At 40.7% G+C, this 22,742-nt stretch overlaps 1 protein-coding gene across 4 annotated transcripts; it reads right to left on the bottom strand.

The window, feature by feature from the left end:
• Positions 1 to 677: 677 nt before the first annotated feature.
• LOC133513233 (coiled-coil domain-containing protein 9) lies at positions 678 to 20,410 on the bottom strand. Of its 4 annotated transcripts, XM_061843797.1 has the most exons (14): positions 19,496 to 20,410; positions 14,417 to 14,524; positions 14,165 to 14,269; positions 13,924 to 14,088; positions 12,962 to 13,120; positions 8,503 to 8,669; positions 7,424 to 7,473; positions 7,297 to 7,347; positions 5,339 to 5,435; positions 4,878 to 4,911; positions 4,358 to 4,793; positions 4,229 to 4,276; positions 3,038 to 3,120; positions 678 to 2,681 (listed from the first exon to the last, which is right to left on the bottom strand). In XM_061843797.1, exons 1-14 carry the CDS (start codon positions 19,505 to 19,507, stop codon positions 2,655 to 2,657), a joined length of 1,542 nt encoding a protein of 513 aa, XP_061699781.1. In that variant the 5' UTR covers positions 19,508 to 20,410; the 3' UTR covers positions 678 to 2,654. The 4 variants fall into 4 exon arrangements, with proteins under 4 accessions (XP_061699781.1, XP_061699780.1, XP_061699782.1 ...); XM_061843796.1 differs by having other exon boundaries at positions 679 to 2,681; positions 4,229 to 4,793; XM_061843798.1 differs by lacking the exon at positions 19,496 to 20,410 and adding an exon at positions 18,477 to 18,490 and having other exon boundaries at positions 679 to 2,681; positions 4,229 to 4,793.
• Between the last annotated feature and the right edge of the window lie 2,332 nt (positions 20,411 to 22,742).

Raw genomic sequence — 22,742 nt, 5'->3', positions numbered from 1 at the left:
AGCCATCATAGCCGTCAAAAAAGAGATGGGTTCTATGTCCCAGCGATGTGTTTTGGTCCAAAATGTGCATATCAATCAAAGAAAAAAAGACCATGGGTAGACTGAACCCGGTAAGTGTGCGTCATGATCCAAAATGAAAAAAGTACAAGCATGGGAGGTAAGGCCAGGAAGAAGCCATAACTCTAAAAGACAGTGATGGAAATTATTCTGCTACTTAGCAAATAGACATGAATCTTGGTCGTCCTCATTGACGTAAAACCGGGTAAGATTAGTCAATTTTTCGTCCTTTCATATAGCGTATGTAAATGTCTGTCTTAGACTGTACAATAATTCAGTCTGACTATTTTGCGGTTACTAGTGGGGTTAGTAACCAACCCGATGGAGCTACAGTGGAACAGTATGATTGTGATCATCATTTCTTTGATTATTCATTCATCCGGTTTCTGTACTGCTTATTCTCACAAGTGTGAATGTGCTGCCACCAATCTCTGTTAACTTTGAGCAAGAAGTTGAGTATACCCTGAACTCGTTTACAGCCAATAGCAGGGCCCATATAGACAATCATTGGCAGTCACATTCGGGAGTTCAGAGTCTTTAATTAACTTAATATGATTGTTTTTGGGGATGTTGGAGGAAGCCAGACTACCTGCAAAAAGCCCAGGCAGGTACAGGAAGAACAGATAAACTCCACACAGATGAGGCCAGATTCAAAACCGGGTCCTCAGAACCGTGAGGCAGATGTGCGAACCAGTCGTCAACCGTGATGCCTCCTTTGATTCTTGTTTTTTTTCCATTTTTTTGAAGTAATGAACAGAGATTCATTGTAATATTGCACTTACACAATTGGTTATGATTAGAAGCTACAGTACTGAAACACTTTATTGTTCTTTCAAGTCTGCAAGCAAACACATACACTTTCGAATAACGAGCAAACATTAAGGACGCGCCTGGAGAGCCACAGCCATTTTTTTAATGTGTCATTTGAGGCGTTATGATAATATCTACATACAAAATTTTGAAAAAAAAATGCTAAAAATAAATATTATTAACCTCTAACCTCTAAAATGGAACCAAACATAAGGTCAATATGGTCAACTGTCCTCTATCAAATTAGAACAAGACGTAAAGATTATTTTCTTTATTGTTACACAGGCCATAAATGTGTTCTACCCCAGTGCGTTCCTATAACTCGTTGATCCCCCTCCACCCAACGACCCTTTTTTATGTAACCACAGTTGAAGCTGTAAGAACCCTGCAGCATGTCAGTCAACCACTGTATTTGTGGTTACGTAACATTTTTTACGATACTACAGCATTCTGCCAAAATCTGGACACAAGAAAAGGCTGTGTATCGTAATTTTGACTCACAGTTGAATTGGAACATAAAACACACACACACATACGCATCCGTGAAAAAACTCGAAATACAAGAGCAAGTCTGGGCTGATGGATACACTGTGTCAATTATATTTGACAAATGTGAAATACAAGGCACAACAAGTCTCAGGATGCTTGTCAAATATGACTTGTTCCCCCTCGCCTCCTGCGACGGGCTAAGAAAACAGGATGAAAGGGCAGCTGCAGTTAAATCTCTGTCTTTTAACTACTGACAAAGCCCATGCTTGATTTATTTTCAACGTCTCAAGTGATTCCCTCCCAGATGTGCCTCAAGGCCTCGGCGGGCAAATCAACAGTCGGACAACTGACTTATCCACACACTGTCTGTTCAAATGGAATAGAAACAAACCATAAGTGCAAAAAAAAATCATAGTTTTGAAGGCATGACTGAGATTGTTCACATCCCTCCTGTCAAACCCCCAAATGTGCAAAGTTCAATTTCTCATCAAGTGCAATAAAATATTACATGTGGAAAGTGAGCGTAGATTTGAAACCAGGTTCTGTTCTTGACTATGTCAACATGTCAGTTTTGCATTTGAAACTTGGGAACATTTCATTTTGTCAAGCTGAGTCTTACATGTTTAAGTTTAAAGACACATAATGGCATGAGTACGCCCTTCAGCATGTGGAAATCGATATCAAATGTATATGGGAAAATCATTTTTACGATGTGCATCCAAGCAGTGCTTGCAAAATGCCCTCTGTTCGTACTGTCCATAGCAAACGCATAAATGGAGTTTACAGTAGTTATTAAATCTACTCTATTACTTGAAAATAAATACCTAACAATGAATGTGTATGAACACATGAGTTACTTGTATTTAAGGCCATCGACTAATGCTGGAGGCAACAGCTCATAGCTGCTTACGCTGTTTGGGTCGACAATTGTGGATTCTACCTATTCAAACTTCTTTTTTCAACACTACAGAATTGTTATTATTATTATTGGGATTAGCCCAAGGGCAGACTCAAGCACGAAACTAATAGTCTATGTCAGAAGGTTTCTTTTCAAGGCCAACCTCCAGTATATTACGCTAACGTACCTTACAGCCTGCGCAGAACAACATGTAAACATTCTGAGAGATTGCACTCAAGATGCACACGAGAAAATGATGTGCTTTTGTACGCATAAAGTGTTCGGACGCAGCAGTACTCTGAAACACCTGAATGTTGGATCAAACAGATGCTACACGCTGCAAGGCTTGGAGCCACATCCCCATCGAGCGTCCACGTTCGAGTCTTTCAGTATTTGCATGTTAAACAATCTTCCCGTCCTCTCTTGCCTGCAAAAAAAAAAAAAAAAAAAAAAGAGCAGAAACGGTGATTTACTTCCCAATCATCAAACTAGTAATCTATACATCTCACTGCGGAGACTTTAAAAAGGAGGTCTACAATATTCTAGTAGGGGATGAGATGAAGGGCTTTTCTCATGAGACGATTTCTGCTGCACTCCAACGGGCCCCGCGGGTGGTGACTATACTTAAACTGAAATTGGATATCACACAACTGCCGTTCGCAAATTCTGGCCGTGTCGCTTTCTTTCTCTTCATCTTTTTAACATCATTATCCACTTGCACTTTCAATCATTCAATTGACACACCTATCGATTTCCCCCCCGCCCTCTGCTTCTCATACTGACCTTGTCGCTGCAGCTTAAGTGTTCTGGGTTTGACTCGGCCGATTCCAGGCTCAAGACGCATAGACACAAGTCAACAGGCTCCGCTGTGAAATAAAAATGGGGATAAATTTCAGATAACTCAGTAGTTATTTTATTAGTTAATTCTGCGCAATTCAGAGCAGAATGTTTTCACCCCAAAATCAAAAGTCAAGAGCGGTTCAGTGTCATCAATGGATCCCCCCCAACACCCCCACTTGCACACCACTTCTCCTAATGTTATTATTAAATGAATGTAATAGTATTACACAGTGAATTAATGTCTTTTAATTACTAAGAATAAAAACTAGAAAACTTTTTTTTTCATTAAACATGACAGAACACATTTCTTCCATTATTTTGGGTTCATAAAGTTTGACTGAACACTTCAGCAGTTCTGAAGTGATATCGAATAGGAACTGAATAGAGCTGAATCAACTAATATTTATTTGAAAAGTGATAAATGTTCAGTTTTTGTTTAATCATACTGAGCTGTGTTAGTTTTAACGCCTCATATATACCTACAGTCCAATAAAAGATCAATACTAATTACACCCTGTAATAATTAAAAAATCAATCCACCCATCCATCCATCCATTATCCAAGCCGCTCATCCTCACAAGGTGTCACGGGAAAGATGGAGCCTATCCCAGCTGGTTTCAGGTGATAGGTAGACTACACCCTGAACTGGTCACCAGTCAGTTCCATATCGACACCATCACTGAGCGGGAATCGATCCCATGCTACCTGCATCAAAGTCAGGCATGTGTACCACTACACTACACCATCAGCGACTAATTGAAAATTCAATTAAAAAAATTTAAAAAAAATAAAAAAAAGATTTTAAAAAGGTGGAAATAAAGCAATAGCTCTCTGTTTGTGTAAATCAAAACTGAGTAAACTTATCTTTGCCGAGACCTAGACGGTGACATAGCTTTGTGACGCAGTTCCTTTGTGAATGTGTACCTAATTAAGTGTCCGAGTCAAACTCCATCCCTATTTGTGGAACCAGAAACACCAGAAATAAAGGAAAACTGCAGTTTCTTATTATAACTCTATTATATCCTTCCAAGTAACTGTGATAGAATTCGTTATCCGATGCTGTTCATTATTGTTGAACGCCAACAGATTGTGCAGGTGTATCTAATATTGTGTCCAGTGAGTGCAGTGTCCAACCTGAGTTGGTGTTAGTTGTGGCAAGCTCCACAGGGTGGCCGGCGCTTTCTAGTAACGAAGCACAGGCCTTATCAGCAGGGGGGCAACAGACCGCTGCGGGGACGCTGATGTCTTTTTTAGTACATTTACTTTCAGAAGCCTGCTGCTGCCGGCAATGACTCTCTTTATCCTCCGTGGCATGTTCCTGATGCTGCCGCGGCACTTCATGTCGGATTTTCTTCTGCGAGGAAGCTTTTAAGAAGAATATTGGACTTGATTCTGACTTGGCGGAATCCTGAGAGCCTGTGATTTGCTTTGCGCGAGCCCCCTGGATGAGTTCCTGTGAGAATCGCACTTTCTTCTCTGAAGCCCTCAAGGATGAGCTGTCTGCTTTCTCCTGCACTGAAATGTCGGCTCTCAAGGTAGTCGAAGTGCCTTCGGATCCCCTCACTTCCTCACAAGTGTTTAAAACATCTGGACTGGGCAACGGCTTTGTTTCTGAGTCCTGATCTTGCTGCCGTTCTGCCTCAGCATCTGCAAGTGTATCAAGTTCCACCAAGAATTCCTCCAATGGTGTATCTGAAGTCTATGAGATGAGACAAAGTCAGATGTATTAGCCCCTTTAGTAACATTACCGTGAGTCAAAAATAAATAAAATGCTTGACCCAACCTGTAGGTTATCTTCTTCTTCTTGAGCTTGCCATCTGAAAATGAGCCCCCGTTCAGGTCAATCCAGCGAAAAGATCATTTGTATAACCTGAGGGCTGTAATCACTTTTGTGATCATGAAAACTGATAACGCACAATAAATATGTGAGCTCTGTTTGTGTAACAATATGACCTCAGAGCCTCCATGCAAAGAAACACAAAATATTTTTCACAACAGCAAAGCTACCTCTAAAAATTAGCCTGTGACATGTAAATAAAGACTTCCCGGTTATTTAGTCAGTTGCCACTTCTTCCAATTCAACCATTACCTCATCCTATTTTAGCGAAGAGTGCGGAAAAAAACAAGTCTTCCCATGTGGTGTGAGACTTTCCACATCCCAACGGCCGAATGAACTTATTCATCCGGGTGTTGTTTGCGTGTGAGCCTGCCTATAAAACAAGATGTCAGAGCTGCTATACTGACCTTCTGGCCCTCCCAGTCAGGCGATCTTTGCCTTTTGCGTTGCTGCTCATTACTTGCACGTTTCTAGTTGACTTGTCTTTGCCTCGCTTCTCATGACCTTGAACCAATGGAAAGTCGCTGTCAACATGAGTCAATTTCTGTCCCTCTGGATACAGTACATTCTATCCATCCATTTTTTTTCACATCACGTCATTACTATTGGTGCAGGTGAGACGAAGCTAATCACAGCTGATTTCAGGAAATACCCCAGACTGATTCCCAGTCAATCACATGGCACATCCTCATACTAACAATTACCGTCATTTCCGGCCAATAACCCGCACCCTTTTTCACACGCTATCAAACCTGCGGCTAATGCGGTGATGCCGTTAATTTGTGCATTTTTCCTCATGGCCGCAAGGGAGGGCATGTTACTGCTGTGTTACTGTCGTGTCTCAGTGATTTTTACTGGTATGTATTTTTTTAATCATCCCTGTTAGCACCGCGCTAGCATGGTGCTGCCACGTCTCGATGAATTAGGTATATATATATATTTTTTTTTTTACCGGCCCTGTTAGTGCTGCGCTACCGCGGCTGTTTTTTTTTTCCGGGTTTTTTTGTATGTACCAAAATGTACTGGGTGAGGCTTATAATCAGGTGCGCTCTGGAGGCCGGAAATTACAGTAATTATCTTCACAGCCATTCTATCTCAGTTAGGGACTGACAAGCAGTTATGTCTTTCATCAAAGTCATATAAATGTTACTACTTGTCGTCATTAGGTTCCCAGGGGGAGCTGGAGGTGGACCTATCCCGGATGACTTTGGCCAAGAGGTGGTGTATACCCCAGAATGGTCACAAGACAATATGTAGACAAATCCATGCACACTGAGATTCCACCAGTGGATACAGTTAACTGATCTTCAAGCAAGTACTAGCTACTACCTGGTCATAGTGCTGCTAGTGAGACAGCTTCAGACTTTACACTTAAATTCTTACTTAGACATCAGTGCCAAACGGCTGCTCCTCCTTAACAACCCTTAAGCACCTTTTAGCAGTTATTCCAGAAGAACTTGGATTGCATAAATCAATATTCCCTCTCGCTGAGACCAATTTGAGTACTTGTTTATAACTGCGCCACCTCCCGCCGCAAACTACATTTATTAAAACTCTACAACCTCCTGAGCCTCACTATTCAATAACTTAATATAGTGAAGATTTTATGGAGCTCGAATGGCGCCAGAATTTCCCCCTCGTGTGCCTTTCTCATTTCAAGTGGCTATCCCTACAGTTTATCCAATTCAATTCACACCAAATGTATACAATTATTATTACAGTCCATCAGAGAGATATTCAAATGAGTTTGTGCTGGTAAGCAGTTTCATCTAACATTTTTTCGCTTGATTTTCAACAAATATGTTCACATTTATAAACAATAAACATTTACCGTAATTTCCGGCCTATAAGCTGTGACTTATTTCACACACTTTCAACCGTGCGATTTATGCAGTGATGCGGCTAATTTGTGCATTTTGTCTAACGGCCGCAAGGGAGCACTTGAGCGGAAAAGGTAAGAGCGAGACCAAATATATGTGCCGAGGAAGTGACTTTTACCAGTCTGGCCTTGTTAGAGCTGCACTAGTGTATTACTGCGGTGTCTCTGTGATTTTTAACAGTATGTTTTTTTTAACCGACCCTGTTAGTGCCATGTCGTCAATGTTAGCCTTAGCGAGGCGGCGCTAGCGTTTGCATTAGCGTGGCGCATTAGTGCGGCAGCGCTAGCGTTAAACTCTCTGTGTACTGTCTTTCTTTGTAAATATGTCGTGTTTCAATGTGGGCACTTGCGGCTTTTACACGGTGCAGCCTACATATGTACCAAATGGTATTTCCTTTACAAATATACTGGGTGAGGCTTATAACCAGCTGCGCTCTGTAGGCTGGGAATTACGGTAAATAAAGGCGAAAGAGATACATGAGTTACCTCGCGTGTCAGCACCAGACCTATGTTGTCCTCTTCTGCCACTTGGTCCTCCTGGTAAGATGAAAAATGGGTGGAAATGAAACAATAAAACAATAGTCAGAACACAACCAGGCTGGGAAAATCTCACCTCTACTTGGTGGGACCCAAACTCTGTCAGGAAGGGATTTGTCTAAAAACCTACAAGCAAAAGTCCAGTTTAGTCTTTTCAGATAGAAGTGTCACGTTACTATATGTTTTGCTCAGAGAATAAATATTCTCTCTTTCTATTCAAGCGAATAATCATACTTAACTCATTGGGCATTCAAGCCATTCAATTCAGAAGATAATTCTTGTGTATTTCTTACATAAGGAATTGAAGAAAGAATGTAGAGTGTGATGAAGTTGTGCTTTGTCAGCTCATAGCTCTCTAATACCATTTCAACAATTGGTGTATCAGAAACAAATGTTCTGTTCTTCCTGGTGGTCCTTGTTTAAGACTCACCAAATAAGGCAAGGCATTTCATCCCTCATCCCCTGGCTTAAAATAGCCACTCCTTCCTTGTCTCTTTACATTTTGATGTTTCCCTAAACAGCACATTAATTTACCCTGCTACGAGTACCATGTGTCTTGTTTGAAATCAATTGTTGTCTTCCGAACTGTCTGCGCGATTAAATGCATGATATTTTCTATGATTGCTGGGGTGTGAAAACAGGTGTTTCACTTGCTGTGCATTTTAAATTCACAAGAATCATCGATTGAAACAAATTAGTGTAGAAAATGCAGTGCTCAACAAATTCATCAGCCCACCTGTCAAATCGTCAGTCACTCTTTTAAATTCAGTGAGCTTTTGATGTTTTACCATTTTGAACAGGAATTATTAATTTCAAACTGAATTCATCTTTTCAATCACAAAAAAATATTGTTTCCTCAAAAATGCAATCTTATTATTGTGTTAAAAATCAAATTTAGTGTAATACAAGTTATCATTTGGTCTCATCTTGATTCATAACAGGTACAAGCCCTTGTACTGAAGTACATGACCTCTATATTTTATGAGAGGTATAAATAACAACACTATTTTACCATGACCAAAGAAGAAACGTGACGGAAACTGACTGAAATGCGTGGCTCTAAGGCCTTAGCTGCATTATTTGTGAAACCAAAACCCTGTAATGCACCACAACAACAAACGGGATGACGTTTCCAGCAGAGGTAAGAGGTCTTACATGTTCTCTGTTTTGTTTACGTCCCACGCCCGCCTCCACTGTCCCTTGGCGTTTTTGTGACGCGCCACTCTCTCCTTGTCAATTTTCTCGCGCTCCTTTTTCCACTGCAGGTACTCCTCCTGCTCCTCCTTTGATGTGGGGACGTTAAGGTCTGTGATTTCCAAATCCTTGAGACAGACAAAAACAGCTCAGTACCTTTGAGAATATCCATACATCCATTTTCGGACCTGCTTATCCTCACAAGGGTCACGGGGGTGCTGGAACCTATACCAGGTGAACTGCCCCCCCCTCCCCCCCAATCGCAGTGCACATGGAGACAGACAACGGTCGCACTCAGAATTTCAATTTAGAGTCTCCATTTCATGCATGTTTTCGGGATGTGGGAGGACACTGGAGTACCCGGAGAGAACCCACGCAGGCATGGGGAGAAGCAAACTCCACACAGGCATGCCTGGGATTTGAACACCGGTCCTCAGAACAGTGAGGCCAACACCCTACCCAGTTGTACCACCGTGTCTCCCCATTTGAGAATACATCACGCCTACTCTTTGATCTATCATCATGCACGGCATCATGCAAAACCTTAGCATACAGTATCTCACTAGATTTTGGTATCGCCAGGTGATCGGTGGCGGCTTGTAAACAGAGGGCGACTGGGCGCTGCACCACCACTCGTCACTCGTCACCACAGTTAAACAGCAAATTGTTACTTAAAAAAAAAGTCTGACCAGTTACGAAAACATTTATGATGGTGACACTTGGATCCTGCATTTAAGATTGACATTCTATTATTTCCTAGGGCAAAACAGATTCTAGATTTGAACTAATCGGAGGTCAGCTGTAAAATGTACTCTCTTTTTTTTTCTACCTAAAAGGTTCCATTGTACTTTAGCGTGGATTAAAAATTATAGCGGTGCTGACTCACCAGTAATGGCACATCAGCAGCCCAAACACTCCTAGCACTTAGTTTTTATTAAAATGCATTCGAAGCATTCTTCATGCTAATACCCACTAAGCAGTCCAGTGGAGCTGAAGAAAACAATTTCATGAAACATGGGCCGTCATAACCAAAAAGAGCATCATCTCGTCTCCAAGTTAATCATTAATCGGCAACAGAACTTCAACAGTATCATTGGGTGGTGGTCAAAAAGAAGCAACAATGACATTTTATTATTATTATTCATTCTTGTCAAAACGTTTGTGCTGACTCAATGCATTGTTTATTCCCTTTTGGGTTGCACAAATGACAAAAAAGCTTTGTGTTCACCACGATTACTTTGAATTCACACAAAGGGATACGGTGCAATAATAAACCTGTAAAAGCGCAGTGTACATTAAATGCAATTATGCCCCCTCCCAACATTTTGCTCTTAACCTGTTTATCGATTACTGTGATGGGAGCAGAACAAATTGTGTGTGGTAAAAGCGGGAGAGATGATGGATGCTTTTGAACACATCAAAGAGGACAATGGCTGTGCGCTCTTGTTACAAATGCCCTGGAGTGAACCAGGGAAATCATGTAAACGCTATCTCAGAGATAGAGAGCTTGTTTTTATTTGTATAAAGTAGGCAGAAGAGACTATTGCTGGCACTTAGAGAAATTCTAAAACAACATGATTCTGGGAAAGAGGGAAAATCAATGTGCATCTCAGCAGATTAATTCTTAAAGCAACAATAAAAACAATAGGAGAGGGCGAAAACATCTGAAGGAGGGTGACGTTTTCCTACTCATGCGTGTACCAATCACAGCCGAGTAAACATGTTGCCTTCCTGGAAGAGCAACATGGCATGTGCTCATCCCTCTTTTTTTCCATCCCCTCTACTCCGCCTCCTCCTCTGGACCCCAAAGGACACTGGGCACCAGAAGATAAGTCGCCTAGTGCATGTTCCAACAGGCCTGTTGCTAGCCAGCCAAGCAGTCCTGCTAAATGTTACTTGTCAATCGACTGTTGTTCCAATCTGTGAAATGACACAACTTTTTAAAATTTGTCTGATAATCAACTAGAAGTTTTGCTAAAAAGTCAAGTTTTATAAGATTAAGGAGTTAATACATATAGGAAAAGTCTGCAAAGAGACATGGTGCCTTCTGGTCCCAGACATTTGCATGGGAATTTTGAGATTCACTCATTAAAACACAACTCTTTTAATAACATTGTTGCAATATATAGGTGCTTGTTCATTTGTTTTTTTGCCTCATGATGTTTATTGTTTTTCTATCTATCTATCTATCTATCTATCTATCTATCTATCTATCTATCTATCTATCTATCTATCTATCTATCTATCTATCTATCTATCTATCTATCTATCTATCTATCTATCTATCTATCTATCTATCTATCTATCTATCTATCTATCTATCTATCTATCTATCTATCAACACTTTGATTGCCCATTGAAGAAGAGGTTCATCACTCCTGCAATAAACCGCAATGAAATCAAGAAAGATTTAAGGGCCAACACTGCACTCAAGTGGATTAATGGCGCCATAGCAAGATTTAAGAGAGACCTGACTGCAAATTTCCACTGCAATGATGTCATCGGAGCACTTTGCAGGCTGGCCAAGTCAAGAAACGTCAGGACTAAAATTGGGTTAGTGTTTCTTCAAACGAGTTGCTTTTGTGCAAATATTAGATAGTGTAGGTCATAATAAACTCCGTGTCCGTATTTGTCACTCTACTCATAAAAACTCTTCTACCTAGCTTTCCTCCTTTGTCATGTGTGCCCTCTGTCTCAAACCCCTTCCTCGATGACCCTTTCCTGGCACCTCTCCAGGCCTCTCTTTTTAGTTGCATAATGAGCCTTTTCAGGGAGAGAAGGCAGTCGCATGTTAATTAGATTAAATCAGCCTTTTCAGGGTGACGGAAAACGCAACACAATCGTGCCAGAGGAGAGCAGACCACTTAAGGAAGGAAGGAGAAATAAGAGGGTGAAAGCAGACATTTTCTCCCTTCACTTCCCTCTACTGTATTGTCACTCTCAGTGTGTGAATAGACAGCACTCGTCTTGATTCACATCCGACATTATAATCTCCCAGATAACCACACCCCTTTAGTCATTCACCGTTTATGTCAGAGCGAACACTGGCATTGCTCTTCACGAGGTCTATTCACTCGAGAAAGATGAGAGGCATTCCTCCTCCTGTATACACACATCATTTTCTTCTGTTCATAAAGTACATCAGATTGTACTGCGCCGGTTATGTAAACAGCAAGACAGATCACTACGAGTCCCAGAAAAGCGGCGCAGCCTATTATTCAAGTGCAGATTCTATGCAGGGGATAAATAACGTGACAGAAAAAAAAAGAACATCATGTTCAGGACACTAATTTAGTGCACATGACTTCAACTTGCTCTTCCCTATTTTATTGCTGCTGCCCGAGAGAGCGCTGTCTACGCATATGGCGACGAGGATCAGTTGGCTTGTTGATCGGCCGGCATCTAAGCGTGTCTGTGTGTGCACGTGAGATGGAGCAGCTGTCTCTGGGGTTTTTTCATACGCGGTGTGCGGGACTAAGGTCAGTGACAGTGTGGCATTTCACACTCCAACCAGGGGAGTACTTTGCGGACGTGTCTCTCACACCAATAGTGTTAAACACGTGCTCTACTGTTAAAAAAAAAAAAATGTATTTAGTGTAACGTCTAATATGTCAACACATCAATAACAAGGCCGTGCATGAAGTGGGAGTCGAGGCCTTGGATGCATATCACAGTCTGTCTCACATTGGGTAACACTAACGCTTCGTAATGAGGGAAAAACACAAAAGTGCAAACTCGCTTAAGATACCCGTTCATTTTTCTGAGTGTATGCTAGCAGGGCAAACGTCCTCTTTTGTGAAGGATGATGTAAGGTGACACAGAAGTACCAAATGATTAAGAAGAACATGAGAAAATTGTTGCTATTTTATTTATTTATTTATTTATAACTCTGGTTTACTTTTTTTTTTACACCTTTTGGACAAAATGTTGACAAAACTGAGATGTGATAGACACAAACTGACGTGCTCACTGACTTTTTGTGTTCAAACTGCTGGCACGGTGCGGCAGCTGGTAAAGCGTTGGCCTCACGCTGGTAAGCGTTTGACCTCAGTGGCTCTATTAAAGTTGTTTGGCCGTCTTTATGAAAAAATATGCAGGATATTAAAAACATTGTATGGGCAATCCATTTTGCATTCATATTTATCATGTAATTTTTGCATTTGCAATTAATTTTGACTTCACAGATCAAAAATCAGATCACAGCAGCTGTATTACAGTAATAGCCTCCCTATTCTAATCCCATGCCAGGAAGAGCCATGATAAACCGCCCGTCTGCTAGCCTTTGTGTTCCACTGCTGAAGGGGCATGGCCAGTCTGGCATGTATGTAAAACAGCTCTTTGACGCATGAGAGAGGACATGAGAGTGGGAGCTGCTATTTTAAATGGCTCGTGACTGAAGAGTTCAAAGTCTGGTACAAACCTGTGCCGTAATGTCCAACTTGGTCTTGAAATGTGCTTGTTTCCCTGCCCCCGCCGCCTCCACAATGCCAGTTTGTACCATGTCAGTGGGGCTCTTCGCATCTGACAGATATTTGGGGTCTTGCCTCTTCTCAGGCCTTTCACACACCACTCTCTTACCCTAGAAAGGTTTTGGTAATAAATAATATGTTCTTATAACTCTGGCAAGGTGTACTGTTACCATTCTTTTAGGTCCATCTGCAAAGCTAAAGCCACGTGTACATTTATGAATATATATAGTCATAATATTAAATATGTTGATGTAATGTACAATACATCATAATAAAGAGAATGGAACAACAAAGGCAGGGAACCACAATATGTGTTCATCCATACACTGCGTCACACTGAGAGATGTTTTCAACATTCATTTAGCAAAATAAGAGAATTAAAATATTTGCCAGCACTCTCAGTATGAAGGATGAAGTTATGTAGTACTGGAAAGTACAACAAAAGTAAAGAACAACACTCTGTTGTATTTTGCGATCATGTAGAACTTCTATGCAGTTTACTGAGAGTTTTTTCAAGATGCGTGGCATGTGACTAAAAGATACCGTAATAGAAACACTTCTCATTGTGATGCAATGCAATTTTATACCACTAGAAAATGGGAAGCGTAACCATAAATATTTGGAAAGACGGAATTCTCAATCAGCTCTCGTACAAACCGATCAGATTCTACAGTTGTACCTAATGAAGGGCCTGGAATTACACTGCATAATACTTTAAGTCCAAATAATGCGATAGAAGATTTGCACAATCACGGATAAAAAAGGATGATGACACACCAATAAAATACATTCATTCTATTCTCCAGAATGTAAGAGAATTTCTCTATATTTCTATATTTATATGACTTCACGACCAACTCCAAATTCACTCCAGAATCATGCATAATTCACTCAAGAATAGGGCATAACTCACCTTTTTACCTGCCATGGTGACAATTAGCTGCTTCTTGTGCCCTCTGCCTACCCTGCCAGAAGCCTGCATCGCAACTTCCTCCCCTAGGCCTGCTCCAAATTTCTCTAGTCCTTTCCCAGAAAGTGAGCCACTGTTAATGGTCTTGGTCACCACCACGCGACTGTCCTGCTCCACACCATGTACAACATTATATTTCTCAAGCTTCCTGAAAGCATTGCTTTAAAAAAATATCAACACTTACACAGGTGGACTTGTTCACTGTGATCGTAAGATCATCAGCTTTGCCCTTCCGGCTCTGCAGGGACATTCCTTCTTCCTCTGCTCTTTTTTTGTCCTCTTCCACCTCCTAAAGGCAACGTGACCAAACAGAACACTCATCAGGAAGCATTTATGACAACAAACACTTAATATAATTCAGAGCCTTGCATCTTAACACCTCATTACAACCTGTAAAATACTGCAGCTCTCACTGCCTGCGGGCACTCGTCCTCACCTTGTATCTCTTCATGAGTGCCTCATTCTTCCTGCGGAGAGCCTCAATCTTCTTGTCCAGCTCTAGGTCTTTCTCGTGATCCCTTCTGGGCTTTGGGTTGGAATGGGTCTGCAAAGACAGATTTTTCTGCTGCAATAATCATATATATGTATTTACTGTATATATATATATATATATATATATATATAATATATATATATATATATATATATATATATTATATATATATATATATATATATATATATACATATACACACTTACATATAAAGAGAGAGACACACACACAAAACTGTCTCCATACTGTATAAACCGTGATGGCACACAGTCACGTGGCCATAAATCCACAGATGGAGCGTTCATTATGTAGCTCAGTTACATGCAGCGAATGCCTATGCAGGATATCCCAAACATCTCAATGTGGCCAGCATGGCCTGCCTCCTTGCACGATTTGAGGGCCCATAGCCAGAGATTCCATTAGCAACTACAGAACAGCAATTACAGTTGATGTAGCGTTAATCCAGAAATATTTGGACAATGACAGACTTCATACAATTTAGACAATGTAATATGATTGTAAGTATAGCATATAAGTAAGTATAGTATATTTAGATTTGCACAATTTTTTGAGATTTTACCGAAAACCCCTGCAGACATTCTTCCTCCTCCCTGCTATTTTACTGTGGTAATTTCAATTGTTCAATTCAGTGGTTCCACTCTTAACTAAAACAATACAAATATTGCACAATATACACCACCCTAATCTCAAAATATTTGAAACGGAATTGCAGGCAAAACACAATTTAACAGTTCACTGTGAAATATTCCCAAAACAACTTACAATAATGTAGTCAAATATTTTGCAATTTTCAATGCTATAGGTTCCGGTTCTCCACGATCGATCTTTTAACTAATACTACTTCCATAAAATCTCCCTTGATACCATCTAGGGACCTTTACGAATAATTTGTGTGCCACTTTACAAGTAAGATTAATAGTATTAGATCGGATCAAATTTTATCTCAGAACGTGATTTTTTTTTTTTTTTTTCAACTCCACTGTACCCACGGCTTGTGTCTGAGGAAACACTTCAGAGTTTTGACCAAGTTGATAGCAGGACATTGGACATTCAGTCTTTTGCCAAGTAAACCCAACAACCTGCTATTCATATCTAATCCCCACATCATTTTATAAATCTCTTCTAAACATTTTATTCCTCCTTTCAGACGTATTTTAAATGTTGTGAATTACTCTTCAGACGGGTGTTTTTCCCCACTGCCAACAAAACAGCAGTGAAGTGTCTTCTAAAGAAGAATAATTTAGAAGCCAACATTTTAAAATAATTACTGAGCCATATCCAACTTACTGATTTTGAGAGACATTATTGAAAAACAGATATTATTTTTTTAACAATTAAATTGTTTCTTAAATAGAAATATTTGAGGAAAAAAAACAATCTGGATTGGTGATGAAATACAGTACTGAGACAGCCCTTTTACAAATTTTAAATGAGATCAAATCTGCTGCTGAGTCACAAAAACTTGAGTGTTTTGGTTGCGCTGGATTCCAGGGCTGCCTTCAATACAGTATATCACAGCATTTTATTAAAAAGAATTTGAAATCTGGTCGGCTTCTCTGGTACTGTTTTTAATTGGTTCAGCTTCTGACTCACAGATCCAGAATACATCAAATCAAGTGTCGCGTGTCCCGAGGGTCAATTTTAGGTTCAATCCCCTTGGGGATGTGATCGGAAGTCATGGCATCTGTTTCCACAGTGATGCAGATGACACAAAGCTGTCATCGCAGTGTCTTCCGATGACACAGGAGACATTCATACCATTCTTAATTGTATTTTAGATTTTAAGTCATTTGGGTGGCGGCAGTGAATATCTACAGCTAAACCAGGACAAAACAAAGATTTTAGTCATCGCTCCTGAAGGCAAGAAGGAAAAACTTTTACCAATACTACAAGGTATTAAACTTTCATAAAGTATAAAGAACCTGGGGATAATTTTTTTACTCTGAACTTAAATTTAATCAAAACCTCAAGAATGTAACCGAGGTATTTTTTTGTCGTCTAAAAATATAGCCAGAGTTTGCGGGTTTCTCTCTTAGGCTAACACAGAGGTGCTGATGCAGTTCAAATTATCTATTTATTTATTTATTTAGGCAGCATGGAGGACGACTGGTGAACACATTTGCCTCACAGTTCAGAGAACCTAGGCTCAAATCCGGCCTCGCCTGAGTGGGGTTTGCATCTTCTCCCTATGCCTGCATGGGTTTTCTCCAGGTACTCTGGTTTCCTCTCACATCCCCAAAACATGCATGTTAGGCTAATTGAAGACTATAAACCAGGGGTGTTCGATGCGTCGATCACGATCGACCAGTCGAGGCAGTCTTGGTCGCGGGATGGTGTGCCAAAAAAAAAAAAGAAGAAGATGTCAGTCAATGTTCCCTCTAAACTGCGCGTGTACGTAATTGTGCACCACTGATGTAGTCTCTTTGCAGATATTCTGCGTTGTGTGCACAAAAAAAAAAAAAAAAATCCAACGCAAATTGAAAGTATAACATACAGCTTTTCAGTTTGTGGCATTTTGCAATGTGATTCAATGAGTGAGGGATGACTGGTTGTTATATCCAATGGCACAATTCACATACTTACTGTAAAAAATGAAAAAAAAAAGCCACTGTTTTTTTTTTTTAAGCAGGACACGGAACTTTCTCTAACAACGACTGCTCCTCCGCCACTCTCTCTTTTTTGTACTTTACCTTACACCTGCCCCCCGCCCCCAATCTTAAAGAGTACAACCATAATTCCAAATGTTACAGTACTTACACATCCCATCAATGTGTTTTATAATGACAGCGTCCACCACCCCTGCTTTAGTTAGCAACACAGTCTGGGCAACGTAGAGCAAAGACGAGCTAGACATGCTACTTATGTTTACTTTTGATATTAATGAAGAAAGTTAAAAAAGAAATTTTGTTGTTTTAAGATGGAATGACTGTCGGAGTGTGTGAATAATCGAAGAAAAAGTGGGGATTTTCGCTTTTCCGAGTGGGAAAGGTCTGGTCTGAAGCCAAAGTAGAAAGTGCTGCAGGAGATGGTGTGTCATTTTAAAATTCCACCTGAGCACAGCCTGATCCAGGATGAAAGCACAGACAATACAGTGCACAAAAGCTAACTCTGTATTTTAAATATATTTTAAAATATATATTTTTTAAAACGGTTTGGGAGTATCATCATCACCCAAAACCCGTGGTTGGTAGCTCGGAAGAGGCTGGCTGCTTGTAAATGAGATCTTGGAGTAAAAAAGTCTGGGCACCCCTGTTCTAAACGAATGTGAGTGTGAATGGTTGTTTGTTTATATGTGGCCTGGGATTGACTGTTGACCAATTCAGGCCACACCCCGAAAATAGCTGGGATAGGCACCAGCGAACCTGCGAGCCTAGTGAGGATAAGCGGTACAGGAAGCGAATTCATGAATGATTATATTTATTTATCTATCTATTTTTTTACTTTTGTTTTCTGTATCTTATTTTTTTTGTATTTCATCCTTTCTTTTAGCCTCCTTAATCTTTTAAGTGTGAATTGAGTGTCTCATGGGATCCTCCATGCTGGGAGGCTGAGGCCTACCCACAGAGATGCCATTCTGCAGTTTCCTTGTGGTCTGGAGGACAGGGGGCTCTGCACAATGTGGGGAATCCACCCCAGTCTTCTTGCATTATATCATTCCTGTCATTTTTTTTTTTGGGTCATTGTCATTTTTTAAAGCACTTTGAGTTACATTTTAGTGTATGAAATATGCTAAATAAGTAACTTTGATTTGATTTGACAATCTGTAGGCAAATTTCTTAAAAAAAATTGCCTTCAAAAATGTGTTATTATTTCTTATTGCCCATTGCACCCCGTAAATAACACCTAACATGGACACAATTTTGATATCTCAGGTCAAAGTTGCTTATTGTGATAAAGCACAGAATAGAGAGTAGGAAATGGCCTTCGAAAGTACAGCAGCCGGTCAAGTGCAAGAAATGGAGGGCAGATTAGCTCAAAGTACCTGAACTCAGTTAGACAAAACAAAATTTTCTACTAAAGAAAGAAATGCTATTCTTCTTCCATCCATCCATTTTCTTCACCGCTTATCCTCACGAGGGTTGCGGGGAGTGCTGGAGCCTATCCCAGCTGTCAACAGGCAGGAGGCGGGGTACACCCTGAACTGGTTGCCAGCCAATCGCAGGGCACATTGAAAATGTCAAAAATGACAAACTGCCACACTCACAATCACACCTAGGGGGCAATTTAGAGTGTCCAATTAATGTTGCATGTTTTTGCAATGTTCTGTGTAATATTACAGACAAGTAGACACCCTCACATTTCAAAGATGCTTCTTGTTTTTCCTTTTCAGCCACAATTCTGCATAATAGAAAAGACTGGCAAAGACCAGACTCTTTGAGGAACCAAAATCTATTTATAAGTCCAACAGAACTGCTTCGAAGCTGCAAGGATACTATGAGCATGAGAAAAGTTGGAACTCACTTTGAGAAGCAGCAGACTGGAGAGGGGTTTCACATCACAGATTTTAGTTGTCAGGGAATCAAAACACAACAGATCGTGAGGACATACCACCAAGAATAGTCGCAAGGGAGAGACACGGAACCGACACTGAATTTCAGCAAAGTCAATGTCAAACGCCTGTGGCTGCAACCAGCCACACACTCAGCTGCTCGTCACTGTGAGGACGCTATCGTTCTGGTTTTCTGGCTACTTCTTTACAAGAGTGACGTAAATGTGTAGCCGCACAATACCAAACCCCGACAGAGGCACCATGGGGCCGCGGGTGGACGGCGCCCGTATACGGACAGGCCGGCCGAGGGACATGGATGAATGTGCCGAGAGAACGCTGCCGCGGCGTCCTCCGTACACAGCGGTCCTGCCACCTACGGGGGCTCCGTGAGGAGGGAGAGTCACACACCAGTGAAAAGCCTGCATGCAGCCTCAGCTGAATCTGCGACAGAGCAAAAGCCAACAACAGCCGGTGGCAGAAGAAGAAAGCGGCAAAGGAGATAAGGCACTCACAGGTCTTTCCATGTCAGCGTGGATAGTGCGGCTGCGGCCAGACGCGAGGCAGCCGAGGCGGCGGCGGGGGCTGCCTGGAGTCCACTATCATGCCTCGATCACAATGAGCCAAGTTGGGCAGGCAGCCAAGCCAGCCAGCAAACACACAGAGCTTCCCTGTTAACAGATTTCACAGCACCCACCCGCTTGTCCTCCCTCTCCCCCCTTCTTTTTCTCCAACCCTCCCACCCTCCGTCACATATGCTCCCAGCCTCTTTAAATCACTTGTTCTTCCCCCTCTTCTTACTCTATTTTCCAGTCATTTCTGAATACAAACACTTTCTCTTCACAGGGTTAAAAAAAAAATCAATTAAGTACAATGTAATAAAATATCAGTTGTCTGTACTCTGTATACTGTATGTTCAATACTATCATTGAAGACCCTGTAAAGTGAATTCAGCAATTTGTTTCTAAATACGTAATAGACGGAATTATATTGTTGAAAACATGAGAAGACTGAGAACGAGGCAGAACTGAACTTTGGCTAAAACATGTTCCAGTGACACACTTTGATGTCTAGCATGAGTCATTCCTCCCCAACTATATTAAACCTTGATAACTTGCCTTCATTCGGCACAATTGTGAGTTAGTTATTATTACTGGGCCCGTTTTTAACACTACAGTGTGCAGTGACTGTAATTTGTAAGCTATGTCTACAACCTGAAAATGCATCTTACCTGCATACCACAATTTACAGAATGGTTCAGTGTCATAATTTCAATTCCAAAGCGAGGAGGTGATGTCGTAGATGAGCCAGAAATGGCCAGAAAGATGCCACTGGCTGACAGCAAAAGCAATCAAACTCAGCAAATTCCACAGCATTATGGAAACAAATGGAACTTTGCAAGTCACCAATTTAAACGACATAATAGCATACCAGAGGCCGCATGGCATACATACTTTGGAATAATCCTATTGAGCAAAACCTGTATACAAAAATGATAGATAAAGCAGTTGCCATTTGTCTTACATTAGGATTAAAATTTGTATTGTTTGAGGAAACAATTCTACTGATCTTCTACATCCATAAAGACTAACAATAAAATCATTGTGTAAATAAAGAAGGTGGCCCCCGTGGACAATAAATGACAAACTTCATTATACTTTATGGACAAGCGGAGAATAGTAGGACCGATTGTTGTAACACCTGCAGGGCATGACAATGTGGAGCGATATGGAATTGTTCTCCCCTTTTCCACAACAGCAGCTTCCAATTTGTGTCCATTCATCTACAAATATTAACTCAAGGCCCTCCACAAATTGTATCTGCCCACAATAACTGGACTATGTTTACTTGACAAAACAAGTTATTAGTCATTCAAAATTATATATAATATTGAAAAAGAGGGGCGGCACGGTGGAGAAGCTGGTAAATCCCAGACCCACCTGTATGGAGTTTGCTATGTTCTCCCCGTGCCTGCGTGGATTTTCTCTGGCCACTCTGGTTTGCTCCCTCATCCCAAAAACATGCAACATTCATTTGACACTCTAAATTGCCCCTAGGTGTGATTGTGAGTGTGGCTGTTTGTCTCTATGTGCACTGCAATTGGCTGGGAACCAGTTCAGGGTGTACCTCGCCTCCTGCCCGTTGACAGCTTGGATAGGCTCCAGCACTCCTCACGACCCTTATGAGGATAAGCGGCAAAGAAAATGGATGGGTGGATAGACTGAAATAAGGAGCCATTGTGTAATTTGATTATTAGTGTTCCCACACAGAACATAGAAAATGAGTGTAACTGCTTTGTCATAAAGATACAGAGCTAATCCATAACAGTGCATCTCAGTCTTTGGTTTGGAGACATTATGGCTAGCAACGAGCTTTTCCTTGAGACTTTAGACTTGTTACCTAATTTGAAATGGAATCACACCAATGTAAACAACAATGGAGTACAAATGTTGGGAATGGAACTTCCAGCGGGATTTAAAGCCTCCCCCAGGCTTTTTAGATTAAGTCAAAGCAATGAGAAATTTCAACATTAGCGGTCTTGTGTTTTATATATATATTTGCTACTACCACCAAGATCTGCACCCGCGGCGGCTCCACCCGGGCGCACGCCCGAGGCTTCCGTGCGCACCGCGGCGGCCCTATATATATATATATATATATATATATATATATATATATATATATATATATATATTTGTGTTATATATTTTATTTAATAAATCACATTTGTCTAACTGTTGTTGTTCCATTACTGTCTGCATTCTCCATTTTTTAAAATAAAAATTAGACCAATGATTGATGCTGCCTTTCACTGCAGGGGAATGATTTTGGAAAGGGACCCCTGCCGAAGACCACAGAAAATTTGGCAGGTAAATTCTAGACAGGTGTGTTTTCCAGAGCTTTGGTAAAGGTTCTTGTACCTGTTATGCGACAAGTTGTGCTATCTGTGTCAGTCAATCTCGTTGTAAACAAAATGCAGAAGACAGACATTTTACTTTTTGCCGAAGGATGTATTCGTCGTTGTCCTTCGATTCAAATACGACATTTCAAATGACCTATTTGAGATTTGATAATAATGAAGATCGATTGTGCAGTGACGTTTTAATCTTCTACTAAATGAAATGAAAATAAATTAAATAAAAAAACGAAAACGTAATACTAAGCACAAACATTATTGGCTATGAAAGAATGTCGTATATACACGTTGTACAGCTGACTGTAGAAGATGCGTCATTTTCACAAATGTGTCCGGTGCATTTGATAACGCTGCAATCCCAAAATGTTTTATTGAAATATTTAAGTGCACTGTACTTACGATAAAATCAGGAACGCGTGTGATGAAACTTATTTGATGATGACGGTAAAACCTTGCAGTAACATAGCTGCCCAACAGGTGGGGATATATTACAAGGTTTTGTTGACAGTGTAGCAGCGACACTGGAGCTGTTTGAAAACAGTCCAATTTTTTAGTCTCCTATACAGTATGTCAAATATCTCTCACCAAAAAAAGACGATTAAAAAGAAAATTACTCCAATTCACTTGATTCTCCTTTAGACAACTCCTGCAAGGAAAGCATTGCAATCCCGGGATGCAGGAAAAAACTATTACCCTCCCCTCCTCCACAAATACTTTCCCACTCGTGAAAAAACGTGAAACAAATTATTGTGGTTTTCCCAATGTTAATGACAAGCGGAAAACTAAACAGGAAGACAGGAAATAGTTGGAGAGGGCACGTGAAAGTTTGGTCCAATAGGGTGTAC

This window comes from Syngnathoides biaculeatus, chromosome 15 (assembly GCF_019802595.1).
Source record: "Syngnathoides biaculeatus isolate LvHL_M chromosome 15, ASM1980259v1, whole genome shotgun sequence".
In the NCBI taxonomy this organism is placed as follows: domain Eukaryota; kingdom Metazoa; phylum Chordata; class Actinopteri; order Syngnathiformes; family Syngnathidae; genus Syngnathoides; species Syngnathoides biaculeatus.
Note: the sequence above shows the minus strand (reverse complement) of the source record. Positions and strands in the feature narration are given on the sequence as shown.